A 20,359-nucleotide genomic window follows, 5' to 3' on the forward strand; every position below is an offset into this window, starting at 1 on the left:
TATATATTTAAAATGTTAACTTATTTCAATAATTGATATATAATAATAACATTTTATGTAATTATTATAAATTATTTTGAATTGTCTCTGGACTTTTCAGCAACATCCTGTGCGTCACTTCCGCTGATCGTTAGCATGATGTTGAGCTAGAAAACTTGTTCTGTTAAAAAACAGGAGGAAAATGTAAGGTTTGAGCTGTTTCCTATCGTTCAGCTTTTTATGCTGTTTGTTTTACTGGAGGTATTAATATAACGGCATGTTTCAATTAACTGAATCTCGATAATCTAATATTAAACTGTAGTGAGCTGTACTGTCAGATTGTTTTAGTTAGATTCAGCGCATTTATTTCTTACATTCAGATTATTATGTACTTTTAGATAAAGTCTGTGACTAATAAATAGTAAATGTCTCTTCTTTCTTAAACTACAGTGGCTGAAACTGGGTCATTATATTAATCTCTAAATTAGCTCCCTCACATTTGTTTATAAGCTGTCTTTTAACATGATTCATTGTTATTGATATGAAAACTTATCTAAAACCAACTTCTGGTTCTTTTAATGGTTTCTAGCTGGTCCAAACTGGTCATTTATGGTTCTTAGCTTTCTGTATGTTTAGTCAGATGATCTTGGTCCAGCATGGCATGTTGGATCAGCAACAAATGGCCTCCCAGATAAAGAAATTAAACGTTGTGAATTGTATTGATGTGAATGTCATTAAGGTGTTGTCTAGTTGACTAACATAGATTGATCATAGATTGAAATTGTGAGAATGACTTCTCATGGGGGCATTAGTAACAAGGAGTTATAGTTATAAACAATAAAATAATAATGAATATTAGTAAATCAGTAATTTATTGCATTAATGATATCATTGTTTCAGCATAAAATGTGTTTGAGTTTATAGCTGTCTTGAAGTTACATGAAAATATGAAAGTAAAAATATATATATTATTTTTTTCTGACAAATATAAAAGTATTTTGATAAAAATAGCCATTTATAAGATTTACGGGTCAAGGCAAGTTAACATCTGTAAAGTGTCAGTTTTTTTTACCATTTTCTCTAACAAATAGAACTGTTGACATTTGGATGCATATACAGTTTTTGGATTATATGTACAAATGATCTCTTTTTTTCCTGTTCTTCCTCTTTTTACAGACCTACCTCCTAGTATCCCAAAGGCATCTACCTGAGCTGACCCTGCCTATAATCCACTCCTGTTCTTCCTAAGTACACATTCTTTGTCTTGAAATACCTCCACCTCTCCTGCTTTTGCTGTCTCTCCATCGTTCCCTCCCTTCCATCATGACTGAGCCAGATCTGCTCACGGAGGTCCCTGCCTCTCTTAAACGTCTGGCCAAGCAAGTTGTCCGGGGTTTCTACGGCATTGAGCACGCTCTTGCGCTGGACGTGTTGATCAGGAACCCTTGCGTACGTGAAGAGGACATGCTGGAGCTCCTCAAGTTCGACCGCAAGCAGCTGCGCTCAGTTTTGAACACACTCAAGGCTGACAAGTTTGTCAAATGCCGTATGCGCGTGGAGACAGCGCCTGACGGCAAGACGACTCGGCACAATTACTACTTCATTAACTACCGGCTGCTGGTTAATGTGGTCAAGTACAAGCTGGACCACATGCGCAGACGCATTGAGACGGATGAACGCGACTCGACTAACAGAGCCTCCTTCCGCTGCCCCTGCTGCATGAACACTTTCACTGACCTTGAGGCCAACCAGCTTTTTGACCCCATGACTGGTGAGTATGAGAGGTAAACTGCGGGACAGAGTTGGGAAGTGGGAGATTAGCTGAATTATTTATTTGCATATACACTACCATTCAAAAGTTTGGGTTCAGTATGATTTATTTTTTTATCAAGGACACATTCAATTGATCAAAAGTGCCAGTAAAGTATAATTTATATTTCAAATAACTGCTGTTCTTTTAACACTCTTCTATTCTATTCGTCATGAATCCTAAAAAATGTATTGGTTCCCGCAAAGATATTAAGCCGCACAAGTGCTTTTAACAGTGATAATAATGCAAAATGTTTCCTGAGCAACAAATTATGATTATGAAATTATGAATGATTTCTGGAAGACCATGTGACACTGAAGAAAAATTCAGCTTTGCCATCAAAGGAATAAATTACATTTTAAATGTATATTTAAATATAAAACCAGTATTTTGAATTCTAATAGTATTTCACAATATTACTGTTTTACTGCTTTTTTTATCAAATAAATGCAGCCTTGGTGAGCGTTAAAAATATATAATTTCCTTGGAGCAAAAAATATTTTCTGAAATGATTTAGGTGATGGGTAAGTGAGCAATGAGGAGTTATAAAAGATATTATTGTACAACAGTTGTGTGATCATAATGTTGAAATCAATTAGAAAAAGCTCTCCAATCAAGAAGTAGGCTATATTACTTGCGCTCACTGGAGTTTTCATGTAGACAGTAAAATTAAGCTTATAATTGGTGTTTTAATTGCGTAATTTAAGTGTGGTTTTGTAGGAAGAGTCCTGCTTAAATTTCTTAATACCTAGCTAATCTCAAAGTTGGGGATTGTGTGATTTATCTAGAAGATCCTAAACCCATGTACATTAGGAATTGGAAGGATGTTTCTAAAATATGTCTTTGCTTGATCTCTGGTATCTTCTCTTAAAGGGTTAGATCACCCAAAATTTTAAATTTTTGGGTGAACTAACCCTTTAACAAGTGCTTAATACGGTTAACATTCTTGATCCACAATGTGGCAGAACTGTATGTAGACACATGATGGCAGCAGAGGTCAAAAGTTGTAATGCATTCAACAGATTTGAATGAACCTCGCTTGGAGACTGATGCTGAATTGCGTCAGATTGCAGACAGTAATAACAGACAGGAAAGAAAATGAAACTATTTTCATAGGTTTAAAATTAAACAGGCTGTAATCTCATAGAGACGACTGTAAGGATTAGCATATCGCATTGACATCATCATCATGCCTTTCTGCTTCTGTGCCTACTGTTTTACAATTCTGACTTCAACAGCTGCTGATTTATGTACTTAGTGAAGTACACACACACACACACACAAGTGCTGCTCTTGACGTGACTAGCGTTATAATGGTTTCAGAGATGGAGTATTTGTGAAGCTTAGTGCACTGCTAGCCATCCCTGTTTAAGCTTTTATAATGGACTGAACCCAGAAAAACGGGTGTTAAAAACATAACATTGTAATTTTCCATAGACTAGCCTACATATCTCATCAGCGGTTCAAGTTCAACATCGTGATGTCTGTCAGCCGTTGCGATGGATGATGGCATCGTCTATCGGCCCAAACCTAAAAGATGTTTTGCAAAGTGTCTAGGGTATTGACTTAGGGAAATACTTAGGCCCAATGAAATGACATTAATGTGGTTTCATCATTTAAAGGAATATTCTGGGTTATTTTCAAACATCAGTGTATATAAACAAACAGGAAATGTTTACAGTAGGCTAATGGACTTACAATGGAAGACAAGAAAACCAGTGGGCTTTAACAGAAATCTGCAGAAATATTAAAGCAAATCTTCAGTAATAAAATTTGTGTAATAGGAGTTAAAGAGACTGCTGTAGATGGAAAAAATTCTAGTGTTACAACCTAATTCCTGTGTGTTGAGTTGCTCCCCAGAATTATGTGATTGTTATAATGTCTTTTTCTGGTATCCAAACGCAGTTATCAAGCAGAAGTAACTAGGTTTGCTTTTTAGCTGGTCATAATCAGTTTAACGTGCACTGTAAAATTATTCCATATTTCAAATTATGTATTTTGTATTATTCCATATTTTAAATTAAATTACGTATTTTGTGTAGCCTATTGCTGGTGCTGTGCTAGGGATAGGAGTCATGAGGAATTGAACAAACGAAACTGTTTTTTTCCCTCAGTACTATTGAGCGCCATTACATCTGCTGATTCTTCAGCCTGATTAGTGTAGAGTAATTTTAACAAATGGTGATTCCTGAACAAATTACTCTGAGCCAGTTCTTTTCAGTGAATCAAAACCATACAGTGCAACCAGTGCAGTCTGATTCCTGAACGAATGATTCCTAAGAGCCGATAATTTTCAGTGAATCAACCATACAGAGTGATGACAAATGACAACCATACATGTTTCATCTGATTCCCAAATGAATTAGTTATTGTTTTAAGTTCATCATAAACATAAAGGTCAACCACTATTGTTGACAAAATCAGACTACAATGTTTGCGCTATGTTAGGGTTTTGTGGGAAAATGAGAGAATTGTGTTATTGTAATGTGTAATCCATTTCAATGTGCTTTTAAACTGAGCAATTTTGTCTATTCTATTCTGTTGGGCAATCTTATTGTCTATATTTATTTATAAATTATATTAGCCTTCAGCCATCCTTTCTGAGATATCAGTCCTGGGGCCTGTACCATGATGGTAGTTGAACAAACTCAGGATTAGTTTGGAGTTGACAAAACCAAACCAATCCAACCAGGCTTTGTTGGTACCATGATGCTGATCATCAACTTTCTCTGTCAACTCAGGCTTTGATCCTGAGTTTAGGAGTTTAGGTGTGACATCAGTAGTGAACAGCCAATCACATGCTGAGAAAGAGTGAAACTGCGATTAATCTCTCGCGATTCATTCACTTATTAAATAAATGTATTAAAATATTAAACCAATTTACACAGCAAGAAGAAAATAGCTGTCTATGAAAGAGGACTACTAAAAGAAAAAGTCTTGCTATATCAGTGCAAGTAAAAGTTGTGAAGTGTTTAAATACAGTTGATAAAGGTATTGAGAGAATTGAACATTTAAGCTCACATGTAGTCATTGTTTAGCTTTATCTATTGATTCTAAAGCGTATTTATATTATCTTTATATATTTATTCATTTAAACTGCGTAATAATAATTGATGAACTAAAATTGTACATGTGTGATCGATTAAGGGTATAATTACATAAATAATATCTAAATCATACAAAATTATTATTATTCTAAATAAGCATTACTAAAAGCCAGATGATTTTGTCTTTAAAAATCATTTGCTATGTAGTGACCTTTAATTTGGAGTAGAAACTGGTGGAGCAACTTTATCCTTTGCTCACAGCTGATTGGTCCTAGTTCGGTTTGCAACCTCTTACCTGGAACATAACCTGCCCCGGACCAGATTAGCCGTGGAGCGTAAGTTACTATGGCGATGAACACTGCTAAAAGCCAAACCACTTTCATGGTGCCTAAAACCCAGGGTATGCGCAAACTAAACTGAAACATACCTGGCTAGCCACCTAAACCGGCTTCATGGTATAGGCCCCTGGTCTTAAAGAAGAAAAAAAAAACCTGTATTAGTGGCCACGCTGCTTGCTATGCTTCCATTGTAAGTGTATTTATGAAGTTGAAATTAATATCAACAGCATATCACAGATGATGTACAAAGAACATTTTACCCATATTCCTTTAATATGAACTTTATCTTTCTCTTCTGTCTCTCTCCCTGACTTCATGTCATTCTTAAAGACTCATCTGTGAGCTCTTCCTGCATTTGTATATGTTATTACATAGGGGATATGAAAAGCATCTTGTACCCGATAGACAGGAGGAACTTGTATAGAAAACATGTATAGAAAGCATGTGTTTCAGAGAGTGATGGATACATGAGAGGAATAGACAGGTATTAGAGAGAGAGTTGGAGAGCTGAGAGCAGTGCCAGAGGTGAGTGATTAGCGTGTGAGGAATAGAAAGGCAGGTAAAGACCGCGTGGCACGTGTTCACCCTCACCTCTGCTGAAAGCAAACTGGCAGTCAGGGAGGCAAAGCTGTTGCTAGGATACACATCAGGAGGATTGGCGAGGATAGAGCAGAAGAACGGAACGGCCAACGATAGCAACGATACCTAACCCTGTGTAGACCCTGCCATTATAAACATACTTGTTTTCCATGTTCTCTTCTGGACCAGTATACCTGAACGGATTTTATAAATATGAGTTTCATGATACACAGTGTTGTTTCTCCTCTGAGTAGGCTTAAACGTGGATGTTTTGGAATGGGCTGTTTTCACCCTGTGCTGCCTTTTTATGCTTAGGTGGTTTAGTTGCGTCTTAGAACAGTATAGTGTATTGATCTGATTGGTCAAGCGCATCCAGGTCCCCCCTCGTTGAGCAAAACAAATTGATCTATGAAAATCTCTGTGATTGGTGAGGTGTTAGGGGAGATAAGGAGATCTGACAGGGTCAGGCTTGCACAGGTACAAGTCACTCGCTGATCCTATCTCGGCATATCCTCACTCTGTCTCATTTCTGTTATCTCCCTGTAGCCTTCCTTCCTTTCTGAGTCGCACGTATGCATATAGCAGGGTCGTAACCACCAATTTTCAGAGGTTAAATAATATGGGTATTTCAATTACTGATTCATATTACGTTAGGCATCTGCTATTTCATGCTATCAATAATTGGTAAAAGCACAAAGCAGTCTTTTTTTCTTTTTGCCGTCAGAAAGCAATCTCATTTCCAGTCTGCAAGTAGGGCTGGGAATAGAGTTCGATACTTTTTAGGCATCGACCAAATTGCCTTCATACCATCGAGTATCAAATAATCTCGTCTTTTGGTACCAAATTTCGATATCTAAGGGGTTAGTCTCGTCATCATCAGTGAGACAATAAACACGCAACATGATTGACTGTGGCGAGGCATCGAGGAAAAACCGAGCTGCAATCTTCCGGTCTTTTGAATCCAGCATGGAAGTGAGTGCAATCCCATAGACCAGGGATCCCATAGAGCAGTGGTTCTCAAACCTGTCCTGGAGGACCACCAACACTGCACGTTTTCTTTGTCTCCCTAATCAAACACACCTGATTCAACTCATCAGCTCATTATCACATGGGGTAATGAGCTGATGAGTTGAATCAGGTGTGTTTGATTTGGGAGACAAAGAAAACGTGCAGTGTTGGTGGTTCTCCAGGACAGGTTTGAGAACCACTGCCATAGAGGGATGATTTTTTTTTTCTTTTTTTTCTTTTTTGTATAACTCATCCGTTTAAATTACATTTAGCCTCGAAGTTCTGCATAATTAAGGGCGTGTCCACTTGAGTGACAGGTGGATTGCCGCTGCTGTCACTACTAACCGTTTTGTCTGCTGTCTCAGTCTGTTAGCCGTCACATCACCTCAGAATTTTCGGTTATCCGAGAGTGACGTGCGAAGACAGGTAATATGTAATGTAATCTTTATGAAAGGGGTTTCATATAATTGGTATTGAAAAAAGTATCATTCAGGAACCGGTGTCAAAGTCAAGTTATCGGTATCAATATCATTAAAAATCATTACAGTTTCTATTGTTCTGAAGTGTATGTTGATCAATAAAAGGAGACCAGGAAATTTAATGTACTTCACAACAGAGATATCTTTATTCAGTGAGCACTTTATTTAAAAATGCATGCTATGCAACCTTGAACCAAGTACAGATAATTTTGTTTATTTAGAAATTTTGCAAAATTGCATATAATTAGTTGTTCAAATTATTTTATTCAGCAAGGATGCATTAACATGATTAAGAGGGACATTTTGATTTTAAATAAATGCTTTTATTTTAAAATTTATATTCACCAAAGAATCCTGAAAATATATCATAGTTTTTACAAAAATATTAAGCAGCATATTATGTTTCAACATTTATTATAATAACAGTGTTTTTTAAACACCAAATCATGGGCTGGATTCACAAAATATTCTTAAGAATATAATTCTTCTTAATTGCCAATTTATTCTTATTTTCTAACTTAGGGAAAAAAAAGATAAGAATATTTTGTATTCCCAAAAAAGTACTTTTCTTAAGAATGTTCTTATCTTTTTTTCTTAAGATTGTTCTTAAAGGTTGTATCAGTGATTTCAGGGCCAATATTTTTTTTTTTATCACATTCATCTAATCTTTCCTAACGATCCGCTAGCTGCCCGCCCCATAAGCATGCCGTCAAAAAACGCGTCTCTGTAGGCAGCCTAGGCTCTGAGATCTGCACACAAAAACAATTGGTTTCACCAACCACTCAAAACCAAAACAAATAGTGTTCCAACCAATCACTGACGGGGAGGGTTTTGTGAGGTTTTGAGCCAACTTCTTCTTCAGCTCCGACTTTGCGTGCAGCCGTGCACGAGCACAAAACCTCACAACACCCACCCCCTGTCGGTGACAGGGTCGGTTGGCAGCTAGCGGATCGTTAGGAAAGATTAGATGAATGTGATCTTTTTTGGGGGGGGCCTGAAATCACTGATACAACCTTTAAGATAAAATTTAAGAAGTATACATATTCTCGAAAAGAATGTTCTTAAAAATCTGAATTTAGATTTGAAAATTAGATCTGAACCCAATATATTTATTAAATAGTAATTATTAAATAGAAATCATTTATAACATTATAAATGTCTTCACTGTCACTTTAATTAATTTAATGCATGCTTGAATAAAAGTTATGTATTTTAGTTATATAGCCTAATAAATAAATAAAAAGTTGGTGGTTTGACTATGACACAAGGAATCCATAGACAATAGACATTGATCTTCGGAAAAACTTTTCAAAAGTTATTAGCATTATAGCCATTTTTCACATCTAATGACCTGTAGGTTTCGATTTATCAAAGTTTGGCCGAGAGACAGTTTGCTACATCATAACTTTTGAAAAGAAATGAATAAACAAAATCCGTTCTGTAATTTCTGTGCGGCTTGGTCCAAAGATCATCTGAGCCAATTTTTGTAAGAATTGGTGAAGATTTGAAGGAGGATTAGTGAAAAATGTTCAAAATGGCCAATACTGTAATGGGCAGCGTCTTAATGTAAGATTTTGAATGTAGTCAGCTTGAAGAGAGGAATCGGGTGAATGAAAAGTCATTTTTATAGAACAAAGTGTTCAAAAGTTATAACCTTTCGAAAATGGAATTTTTGCATTATGTAGTTGGTCCTAGAGACTCACTATTCATTACCATCTCTACAATTGTGCCAAATTTCATCATTTTCTCATGTTCCGTTCATAGGCCTGTCATAGACTCCCATTCGGGAGGAATAATAAGAAAACTATAGGATACAATAGAGGTTACTTCCCTTTTGGGGCTTGGCCCCTAAAAAATCGTTTCAACTGCAAACTTTTGAATGGTACGTGCCGTGGTAATACTTAAGTTTTGTGGTTGATCAGCAATTTCCAAAGGCTTTGCATAGCCTAAATGCTATAGATACGCCCATCTGGGCATTTACTACAGACGCTGCTTATCCAGTGCAAATTGCTGATGATCATTCCAGATGTTCTGAAAAACTAATCCTTTCTGAATGGGGTTTATGTACTGTCTATAGAGCTTAACTTGTATTGAATCCAGAACATTTCTCTATATACAGTCATATACAGTTCGTCAAAGAAGAAGAAAAATCTATTTTTTTTACTGTATTTGTATTTTAATTATTATTATTGCTTTATCTCTGCTGTAATTTGAATCAATGTGGTACATTTGTCACTGTTGCACAGACAAAACTTTATCCTCTCTCAAATGCTGAAATGATGCTGTATTCATCTTTTAAGGGATGATCACAAAAGTCCTTTTGTTCTTTGGCGTAGACAACTGAACAATGCGCCGTCCTGCTTTCAAAAGAGCTCTGAATCACTGGTGAGAGTGCTATGTAATTTAAGCCAGACCTATTCATATCTCATAGATAATACAAAAACTATCAACACAAAGACACCAGCCCACTTCTCACCGACAGAAGCCTTAATGTATGCCTACACGCTAACAGCGCTGCGCCATTTACCTTTAGATCACTGGGACAATGTGTGTATGTGCCGGCCTGATGCACACTTTGCCTAAAAACAAAGATGACAACCGGAGTGTGTGCATGTGTCATATTACTAATTGTCCAGGGCTTTGGATTTGATTTCTCTCTACAGATTACTTGTTGGCTGGGGAGCCTCCAATGACATGGGAAGAAAACCGGATACCTTTTATTTTATATACTAGTATTTTATTTACTAGTATTACTATTTTACTATAACTTCCCTTTATCTGCAGCTGTGGGTCAGTGATTCTTTTTGTCTCCCTCCATTTAACATGCAATAAATAAATAACCACTTTCCTAGCATTAAGATCCTTTTGAAAGGTAATGTGAATTTAGTCCAGTGATCCTCCATCTCTCTTCTATCCTTCTTGTCTGACTAACGTGCCAGTGGGTGGGGCCAAAGATGTGATGTAGAAGTAGGTTGATCTGATATTGCACAGGCGATCTTTCGTCGCACTAATGGTGCGTTCAAGTCATCTCGTATAGATCGTATTTACGAGTTGAACGCACTTGAACGCCACCACAATGTCGTAAATACCAGTGGGGAGCTCGGGATTTTCTCTAAGCTCCGATCTTTACGAGTTGGGGGCGTGTCAGTGATTAACATGGCGGAATACACAATACGTAAAGGTATTTAGCTGTGATATTGTCAGGCTTTTCTATTAACAGCTCAGTTAGCTAATCGCCAACACAGAATATGATAGTATTATAATATAACAATGCAACATGTAACAATGTGTTGGCAGTGGCTTCATAAATTAATTAAAAACATAAAAATACAAAGTACACCTGATGCACATTTCTTTGTTCTTCATTTTCTAGAACAAGAGTTTAAGAATCTTACTGTATTTTTGTGTAATTAATTAAGAGAAAGTACTCCGCCATTTTGCTCCGACGAAAGTGACTTGAACGCACATGCCGTTATAAGCACGACTTCCCACCTTGTACGTACGAACTTCCCAGGAGGACTTGAACGCACCATAATACGTCATAAAGTGACAAAATCCGAAACGAGTCATTTTCTGAGCTTTCGTTTAAATAAAAGCTGTTTTAAACTGAGGAAGTTTTGATTTCTGAAACTTACAGGATGTTTTTGTAGTAAAATGACCTCTTACTAGGGGTGTGACGATCTAGTCTCGCGATATCGCCATGAGCCTGAGGGTGAAATTACAAATAAGCATTATGCCACCGCAGCCGCTACATTCACATTACATTACGGTGCCCACTGCCTCCACTGTCGTTTTGCTGTTTTTATAAAAATAAAAACTATTGTAAACGTCTGCTCTGCTCATCCAGCACGAGTTTCAATCGCACACATTGCAGCAGGAATCACGGTTCACTGATCGCGTAACAGTGAAAACTGATTCGTTGCGCAACAGAACCTAAGCGCTTGATAAATGTCTTATCTTGTAGAATGCGCGCTCAGCACCGCTGCATCTTATACACAGATCGCAGACACACAGACATCACTCTGTTGGATCGGAACCTCTTTTATTAGCATATATCCATTTATGGATAGCAGGTCACATACACGTGACATGAGCAGTATGAGGGCACACATTACAAACTTTAACACCCCCTCTTGTTCTCATACTGTGCAGTTTACCATTATAACAACATAACACATGAACAGTCTTGTATTTCTCTTGTGGTACATTTACATGCCAAACATGAAACTCTTTGTTTTAGTCATAGCCACCATTTCTTCAGTAGGGCAATGCTCAATTGTCACTTTACCATCACTGAGTGCTGATCGAATGAAATGATACTTCAATATCTACATGTTTACATCTTTGTCGACACACTGGGTTCTTTGACAGTGCAATGGCACCTTGGTTATCTCAAACAGACAATCATTTTCCCTGCTGTTCAACAACTGTACAAGATGCATGCTTTCCTGTGTGGTTGTGGCCAGTGCCATATACTCAGCTTCACATGTAGACAAAGCAACTGTGGACTGTTTCTTTGACTTCCAGGAAATCAGAGGACCATTTTGAGTAAGACTAAAACAGTATCCTGTGGTATTCCGCCTGTCATTTAGATCTGATGCCCAATCAGCATCACTGTATGCCACACGTTTGAGATGTTCTTCTCTTTTCTTGTAACATAGATCATGATCACATGTTTCACTGTCGACCAGTGTTGTTCATTTGGATCAGACAGATATTGAGAGTTTACTGACAATCCAACTTAGATCAGTTCTAGTACATGTCATCGGATAGATCAAACAACCTCACGATACCTTTTAGGATCAACAGGATCATCATCACTGTTGTAGTCAAGCTTTTGCTCACGTGGTGTTGACCTGGGTTTACAGTCTGACATATTGAATCTCTCTAGTACCTTTTCTGATTCATTTTCACAAAATCCTTCATTCTGATGAAAATCAATTCCTTGGAAATATTTTAGTTTTGCCAGATCTTTCATTTTGACTCTTTTTCACACAATTCAGTAAATCATTGGTACTGGCAGCAATTATCAGATCATCATCCCAGATTAGCCTACTACAATCACTTTCTCTTTTTCAGTTTGTTTACTGTACACACAGTGGTCAGCTAAATTCTGAACAAAATTATTCTCACTGAGGTAGTCATGTAACATTTTGTTCCAGTTTCTACCTGACTGTTTTAAACCATACTGTGACTTGTTTAGTTTACAGACTAGTTTATCACCTATGTCTGACTTCACTTAAACCCTTCTGGCTGTTCCATGTAAATCTCACAGTCAATTGGAGCGTGCAAATAGGCAGTTTTTACATCCATCTGGTGGAGGGCAAGATCATATTGTGCTGCCATTTGCATTAAGGCATGTACTGAAGTGATATTTGCTTTTGGTGAGAAAGTCTCTTTGTAATCTACACCCATCACTTGACTATAGCTTTTGCTGTATTTCTGGCCTTGTATGCCTCAGTCTCATCTGCATTGTTTTTGACAGCATAGACCCATCTACCACCCACTGCATGTTTACCTTCAGGTAATGTGTCGTTTTCCTTAAGGGAATCCATTTCATCTTTCATAGCCCTAGCCCACATCTGTGACTCACTTGAACTCATAGCATCCTTGAATGTTTGTGGTACGTCACACACTCTGTAACAGAAGTCCACATTGGTCAGAATATGGTCATCACATTCAATATCAGAAACATAATCAGACAAATATTGAGGAGCTCTCCTGTTTCTCTTAGGGCAACGCGTACTGTGATCAACTACCTCTGTCTGAGCACCACCCTGATTTTTAGTCTCATTTTGAGGTTTAACAGTCTCTTCTGGGGTCTGATCAGTCACATTTTCTTCACATTTTTCATCATTCCTCATGGAAATCATCATCTGACATTGAAATGTCAGTCTGTGTCTGGTGTTCAGTAACACACTTTGTTACAAATCTATCAAGCCTGTGCTTGAACTTTTCCTGTGTCTGGAATCTGGATAATAGACCAGGTATGCAGGGCTGTTTTCTTTTTGTCCTGTTTGTATGCTTAACAAACTGAACCAAAAACTCTCATTTTTGAAAGATCAGGTTTTCTCCCTGTCAGTGCATAGTGTGGGGTTAGCCGTATTCTGCCATTGTAGCACCTGTTGGAAATTACTGCAGCAGGCATAACAGCATACGTCCACAACATCTTGGGTAGATTGCTCTCTGAGAGCATACATCTTGCCATTTCAAATAGCGTTCTCCAATTTCTCTCAGCAGTCCCATTTTGATGGGGTGAATATGCTGAGGTCTCATGTCGAATACAGTTCTTGCTTAATAGAGACTGAAACTCTTTTGCCGTAAATTCTGTGCCGTTGTCTGATCTAACACACTTTATAGTCGCATAGGGGGCTGTATCAGCGAGGAACTTTTCAGTAGCTTTCACAGTGTCACTCTTAGCCACTCTTATGTGCAAACCTCACAGTTTAGGTTTGATTTATCAAGCTTATTCTTTCCCTTGATTTTCATTCCCTCAACTACATCTTGCAATTTGGAAACATCATCATAATTGCAGTGGCCGAGGATCTCATCCCAGGTTTGAATAGTACAGTCTGTTGTATTCTTGAATGTGAAATCTAGTACTGCTCTTGTGAATGAGTTTATCACGTCCTTGTTGAAAGTTGGTCGAAGCTCCATTCGTCGTTGTAGCTTTAACAGAGAAGATGTCCTGCGGGTACGATGGGATGTACAACGCGCTCCTCAGCATCGCCTTCACCTGTTGTCACTGTGTTTTTAGAATCCCTTTGTTATGCGCAAGACACTGAAAAAGCGAGCACAACGGTCAAACACGTCAAGCTAGTGCATGTTTACATAGGAAAAACAATGTAAAGGCAGTGCTGTGGAATGCATTCAAAACGAATGTTCCCGAATACATCTGCCGTTTTAAGCCCTTATTCCTTCACTACATGTTTGCATGTGTTTAAAATGTGTCTTGATATCGCCTCATCTTTATTTAGACATTTAAAATGTAGCCTGTTATCTCTGCATTCTTTATTGCTTGTGCTTTTTCATTCCTTTTCTGTGTGAGGACATGCAGACAGGGCTTGTCAATATTTCCTCTGGAGCTGTGTCAAATGTGATGAAGACTTTTTTTTTTATTTTTTATCTTCCCTTCACCCGAATGTTATTTCTTTTCTTTTTAACAGTCTCTCTCTCTCTCTTTGTGCTCATCAAATTGTTTTCTTTTTCGCCCTCCACTCCTGTATTGGCAGAGAAGACATCTGTAGTAAAAGGGCCTAGCTGGAGGTGATTGTTTTTCAGCAGCGCTTTCACAGATTTTGTTGTCAACTTTCCAGCAAAGCTTTTAAAATGGAAATTGCGGTGAATCGTTTACTCGTTTGATTCCCCTCAAGGCCAGAAACTCGGAAGCCTTCATGGACTCAGCACAACGACGTGAGATTTTTTTCAGCATAAAATGCATATTGCTGGTGTGTGTTTGTGATATCAAAACATGAACATGAGTAGAATGACATTCGAAGTAAAAAGCTACAATTAAAAGTAGCTCATGATATCAGCACCATCTGTGACTGACCATTAAATGCTAAGTACACACATTTGTAAAATATATCAAGGCGTGTATTTTATATTCAGCTAGTAGCCGGTGTACACCACACACTCATACACCGGGCCCTGCTGTGTGTGTTCTTGTCAGAAGGCTGTAAATAACTTCAGCAGCAGATGGCAAACCAGACCAGATTCGCTTGCTCTGGAACCGCTAGTGAAGGCTGGTGCTGAGTGTGTGTTTCTGTATGTTTGTCCTTGTGTCTGTGATTGTTCTTCCTCTTTCCTCTTTCAATAATATTAGATGGTCAGCAGTGGGTTTGGCTCCATCCTCTAGATGGCATTGAATTGTAACTGTAATTAGGCCACAATCTGTTACTAACTATCTATCTATATATCTATCTATGTCTGTCTGTCTGTCTGTCTGTCTGTCTGTCTGTCTGTCTGTCTGTCTGTCTGTCTGTGAAGCGGAGGTTGGTTGCCTCAGCTAGCCGTGGATTATCCCGCAATACCATAGTCATTTGACAACTTAAATCTGTTATTAATGTTTGCAGCGCAATATTTGACTGGAAGGGTAAAATTGATGGTAATTTTCATCAGTTACAGCTCGTTAGATCTAGAATTCTGCCAGCTTTGAATCAGACACAGAGATAAAGTAGTGAGTAAGATTACATTTATTTGAATAAATGAATTATTGCATTTATTTGAATTAATTATATATATATATAGAGAGAGAGACTTGTATCTGCGTCTGTTCAGCGTCTCTCTCTATTAACAACGAAGCTGTGAGTTTAATTACTTCAAAATAGTGATGTAACCCCCTCTTTGCTGAGAAATATAATGTAGCGATTCAGTAACAAAGCTATTTTATTACTAAAAGTCACGGGGCAGTGTTGATAAGTTTCTGTGTGTGTGTGTGTGTGCGCGTTTCAATTAAAACAGCGCATTAATATAGAACAGTGATTAACTTGGAACTACCTGTGCATTAAACGGTTTTATTGCACACCTTTCAGCCAATCAGAATTGAGTATTCAGACAGACCATGGTAAACACTATAAATAACTCAGCAACTACATGTCAATTAGCTCTAAGAGTATTAGTTTACTGTTGGGTTAGGGTTAGTAGAATAAGTTGAAATGTACTTGCAAAGTTACTTGTAGTTAGTAGAATGTCTAAAGTGGACCATCGAAATAAAGTGTTACCTTACTGTTTTTTAAATATTCAAATAAATTCAGCTTTGGTGAGCATAAGAGACTTATTTCAAGCATAAAAAAAAAAATAATTCCAACCCCAAACTTTTGAACTATCTTGTATTTGTAAAATATTTATTTTATTTTAGACTCAATTGTCAGTATTGACCAATTCAAGTATACACATCTAGCCAGACTGATTTGTTGTTGGTTTGAAAACTTTGTATGGTGAAGACAACATCTCACCCCCCTTGCCACTGACATTAGTGGTCCTTGGTTTGAGACCAGCAGGTTTGAAAGGCAGAGTCAAATTTTCTGTCCCAAGAACTGGAAACGCCAGAGGATGGGGGCCAGATTGGGCACTGGCTCCAGCTCCGCAATTGGCACCATTTCTGTGGGAAAGGGGGACATGGAATCCTAGAATTTGGAGCCCCTGGCTAACAGGGAACTGGAGATATGGAGCCCCTTGACAGGAAAATATTTTCTAGGCTCCTACTTCTAAACCGAGTTACCCAGAGGCACCAAACATTGTGGAACGGGTCGTTGTGGTGGTTAAGGCTCATGGATGATGAACACTACTGTTTCAACACTTGATATTTTGTATCTAAGACCTTTTCCTCTCAAACACAGGAACATTCCGCTGTACCTTCTGTCAAACAGAAGTAGAGGAAGACGAATCGGCTGTGCCAAAGAAAGATGCCCGCACTCTGGTGGCACGATTTAATGAGCAAATTGAGCCCATCTATGTATTGCTACGAGAGACGGAGAACATCAACTTATCTCATGACCTTCTGGAGCCCGAACCGTCAGAAATCCCAGCCCTGAAACAGAGGTCAGCAGAGAGTTCAGTGGCCAGTTATATGCAGAAGACTTTTGTTATAGTTAACTAAAACTATTCAAACAATTTCTTTATTGTTATTTGAAATAAATCTGAAATAAAATGAAATATAAATATTAGATGAAAAACTGAAATGAAAAATAGAAATGTTGCATTGGCAACTAACTGAAATAAAATAAGTTGAAGTACTAAAAACTAAAACTGAAAAAAAAGAAAATTAAGCTAAATAGAAATATTAAGCATACAAAAATAGACCATTTATTTTTAACCGAACAGAAGAGACTTCATTATCATCTGCTTTGATGCATTTTTCCACTTTTAGTGGATACTAATAAAAAAAAAATGTCATAAAGGGTGCCCAGTATAAGTCAGGTTTATGTTATATCAATATAACTTTTTAGTAATCCAACTCTGCTATTTTTCACAGTCGGGAGCGGGCCGCCCAGTCTGCAGCAGCAGCTGCTGGGGCTGATCGAGAAACATGGAAAACCAAAGGCTCGTCGTATGACCTCTACACACAGAATGTGGTCATCAGCATGGAAGACCAGGAGTCTCAGCCTGGTCAGACCGCTGAAGGCAAAGCCCCCAAAGAGAGGCCCATATGGCTGACAGAAAGCACGGTGCAGGGGGCGTACAGCGAAAAGGATGCTCTGAAGAACTGTAAGTCACATTAACTATATTGTATCATTATGAAAGCATTATTTCTGGTCATGGCTGCATATTAACACTGTTTTTATGTATTTCATGATTTTCCTGCTTATTTTTTTTTTTTCATATTCCTTGTTAGTCTCGAATGCATAGTCAAACTAGGTATAAGGGTGAGGGCTTTATTTGGTTGAAAGGGATATTTCACACTATTGTCACTCTAAACATTGATTTTCTGTGGAACACTAAAGATATAGCGGAATATCCAAGCCGCTCTTTTAATACAATGACTGCCAAATAGATGTCTGCTCGGGATAGGTTTGTGTTACACCATGTCTACAGCAGACACGAGCAGCTCAACGCAACGCAACATGACAAAAGAAAATAGGACCCATTATAAACAGTGATGCTGTCTACACTGGACACAACAAATTCCCAAATGTAAAATGATGCCCCGTTCTATTTCTGATGTACTCCGAGCTCGCGCTACTTCTGACATGTAGAGCAAATAGATTTGCAACAGTCTGCTTTGTCACGTCCAGTGTAGACAGACTCAAGCTGTTGCTGCGCGGCTTGACATGACAACTGTCAAGTCTTCAATAGCCATAAAATAGCTTTTTGTAAGAAATATACAGATTTAAAGTTGTCGTTCACTTAGTCTTGACTTCCACCCGCTCAAATCATGATATGGTCAAAAATAAACATTTTGCATATTTAACACCATTAAAGAAGGCTGAAAAGAACCCCAATGTAAACTTCAATGATTCTTGGAATTGTAGTCATTAATAGGTTTGAATGTATGGAAGTGTGAGTGGAATTTGAAAAGTAGGATGGAAGGAAAGATTGTCATCAAAAAACAACTTAAATGATGGCCTGTTCCTTATATAAAGCTATAGTATGGCTTTAGAAAGGAAAGAATAGTAAAAAAAAAGATTGCATCTGAATTTGCTGTGGGTGTTTTATTCTTATTTTTCCTCAAATTTTTACACACCAGCTGGCGAGGACCCTATAGAAACCCAGGAGGGCATGGCTGGAAGAGGAGCCGCACAGGATGAGAATGAGGAGGTAATGCAGGCTTTACTCATTCATGAGAAGAGGAGCGGAGTCGGTCCAGGAGGTGCCGTCGTCTCCAGACCGACCGTTCCGGTGGCCAACGCCAGCGACTCTGACAGCGATACCAGCGAATCGGATGAGGACTCTTTGCCCCAGGCTCCAATCCACATGGCGCACAATGCTACAGCTCTGCGGCCAGGGAAACAAGAGGATGAGGACGAAGATGATGACGAGTTTGAGGAGGTCGGGGATGACCCTGTGGTTATGGTAGGGGGAAGACCCTTCTCTTACAGGGAAGTAAGCCAGAGACCCGACCTGGTGGAACAGATGAGCGCCCAGGAGAAAGAGGCGTACATTGAGATGGGCCAAAATCTCTTCCAGGACATGTACTACTGAGTTCATCATGTCTGTCTGCATAACATTCTTTCTTTCTGCATCTTGCTTGTGCCCTTTTTTCACAGGATGCAGTTTTCGATCTGTCTCCTTTGCACACTTAATCTCAAACGGTGTTGTGCGACGTGCCAGAGCTGAGAAATGCAGTGTTATACCCTTTGACTGTTCTTTTTACTCAACCCTCTGTCATATTCATATACAAAACTTCTCTGGTGCCAGTTATACTGCAGTATCACGGTTGTAAACAAGAGTGTCATACATTGGCAAACACACTTGCACTGCTTCCTTTTTCAGTATGTTTGTGGACTTCCAAACAAATAAGTGTTGCTGCGGTGACCTCTAGGACGGTTTTACTCAAAAGAAAACCCCAAACCGAAGGGTTCTGAGGCTTTTCTGACATGATTGACTTTTGAACGACAGCAAGTGACAGACTCTGTTTTGCTCAAAGCTACAGAGAAATTTCCGCATCTTCTTGCTTTCGTGTCTTTTTCCATGGCTCTTTTTTTTTCCCCCAACAGTATTTAGCAGGATTTGCCGTTTGAAAGACAAGCGATTTTTATTTTTATTTTTTCTCGACTGACTGCCTTGACTTGATATTAAATGGAGTTTTGATGAGATATGGTTAAGAGTGATTGCTTTCCTTTCACAGCAGAAATTAGCACTTTTTTTCTCTGATCTCTGCCTCAGTGGACATTACTTACTTCAGTTTATCCGTAATGGATAAAGTATGTTTGTTGAAAGTTTGTTTTATAGTAATAAAAAGCTGTGTAAAAACGTCAGTTTGTTTATTCATGAATCTGTGTGCGTGCACGCAACAACTTCAACCCCAAAGATGAATGAAAAGATGATCTTCATAAACTGCAATCCTGCTGTTATATAACGTTTTACTGTGTTTATTTTGTCTAGAACAGCAGGTGGTTTTTGCATTGACTGTTTCCCCCCCAAAAATTGAATTGACCTCTTATGTGTGATCATGTAATTGAATTGGGAGCAGAGTCTCCGGGGATGTGCTGTGGTGCAGCTGTGGATGAGATGATGCTCGGATGAGACGATGCGGGAGATAAAATCTGTGGTGCGTAGATGCGCAGCCAGAGAGAAAACTGGCAGTGTGGAGTCAACTATGGGTATCTTCAGATCAGAGCAGAAGGTGCGTCTAAATGTAGGGGGTGGGTCTAAAGGTAATGAACTGGAAGTTATGGGTTTCAAAATCGAATTTAGTCTTTGAAATAAAATATTTTGGAAACCTGAAGAAAAAAAAGAATGTTATGACAGAAAGTGAATGACAAATATTTGAGCTTTTGCACTATTTCGAGGTAACTAGTCAAGTATAAACAATTTTGTGACATTTACCGGCGGTTATAAAAGGTCAGATGCTGTTGTCTCCATTGAATCATTCTCAATTCCTACTGGAAAACATTTTCCCTCTGTTTGGTTTTATTACATTTTAACTAGGTTTACGCAGCTCGAGCTCTGCAAGGC

General features: G+C 38.3%; 1 protein-coding gene across 1 annotated transcript; it reads left to right on the top strand.

Moving 5' to 3' along the window:
- The first annotated feature begins 96 nt into the window (after window positions 1–96).
- gtf2e1 (general transcription factor IIE, polypeptide 1, alpha) lies at window positions 97–19,659 on the top strand. Its single transcript, XM_084420269.1, has 5 exons — window positions 97–183; window positions 1,156–1,750; window positions 16,582–16,783; window positions 17,217–17,449; window positions 18,429–19,659. The coding sequence occupies exons 2-5, from the start codon at window positions 1,303–1,305 to the stop codon at window positions 18,881–18,883; spliced, it is 1,338 nt and encodes a 445-aa protein (XP_084276395.1). The 5' UTR covers window positions 97–183; window positions 1,156–1,302; the 3' UTR covers window positions 18,884–19,659.
- Window positions 19,660–20,359: the final 700 nt, after the last annotated feature.

The sequence above is a fragment of the Rutilus rutilus genome, assembly GCF_951802725.1.
Source record: "Rutilus rutilus genome assembly, chromosome: 10".
In the NCBI taxonomy this organism is placed as follows: domain Eukaryota; kingdom Metazoa; phylum Chordata; class Actinopteri; order Cypriniformes; family Leuciscidae; genus Rutilus; species Rutilus rutilus.

Coding starts and splice junctions, on each gene's coding strand:
- gtf2e1 (XM_084420269.1), top strand. CDS start 1,303: ATGACTGAGCCAGATCTGCTCACGGAGGTCCCTGCCTCTCTTAAACGT. Junction 16,784..17,216: donor ATCCCAGCCCTGAAACAGAG/GTCAGCAGAGAG, acceptor TATTTTTCACAG/TCGGGAGCGGGCCGCCCAGT. Junction 17,450..18,428: donor AAAGGATGCTCTGAAGAACT/GTAAGTCACATT, acceptor TTTACACACCAG/CTGGCGAGGACCCTATAGAA.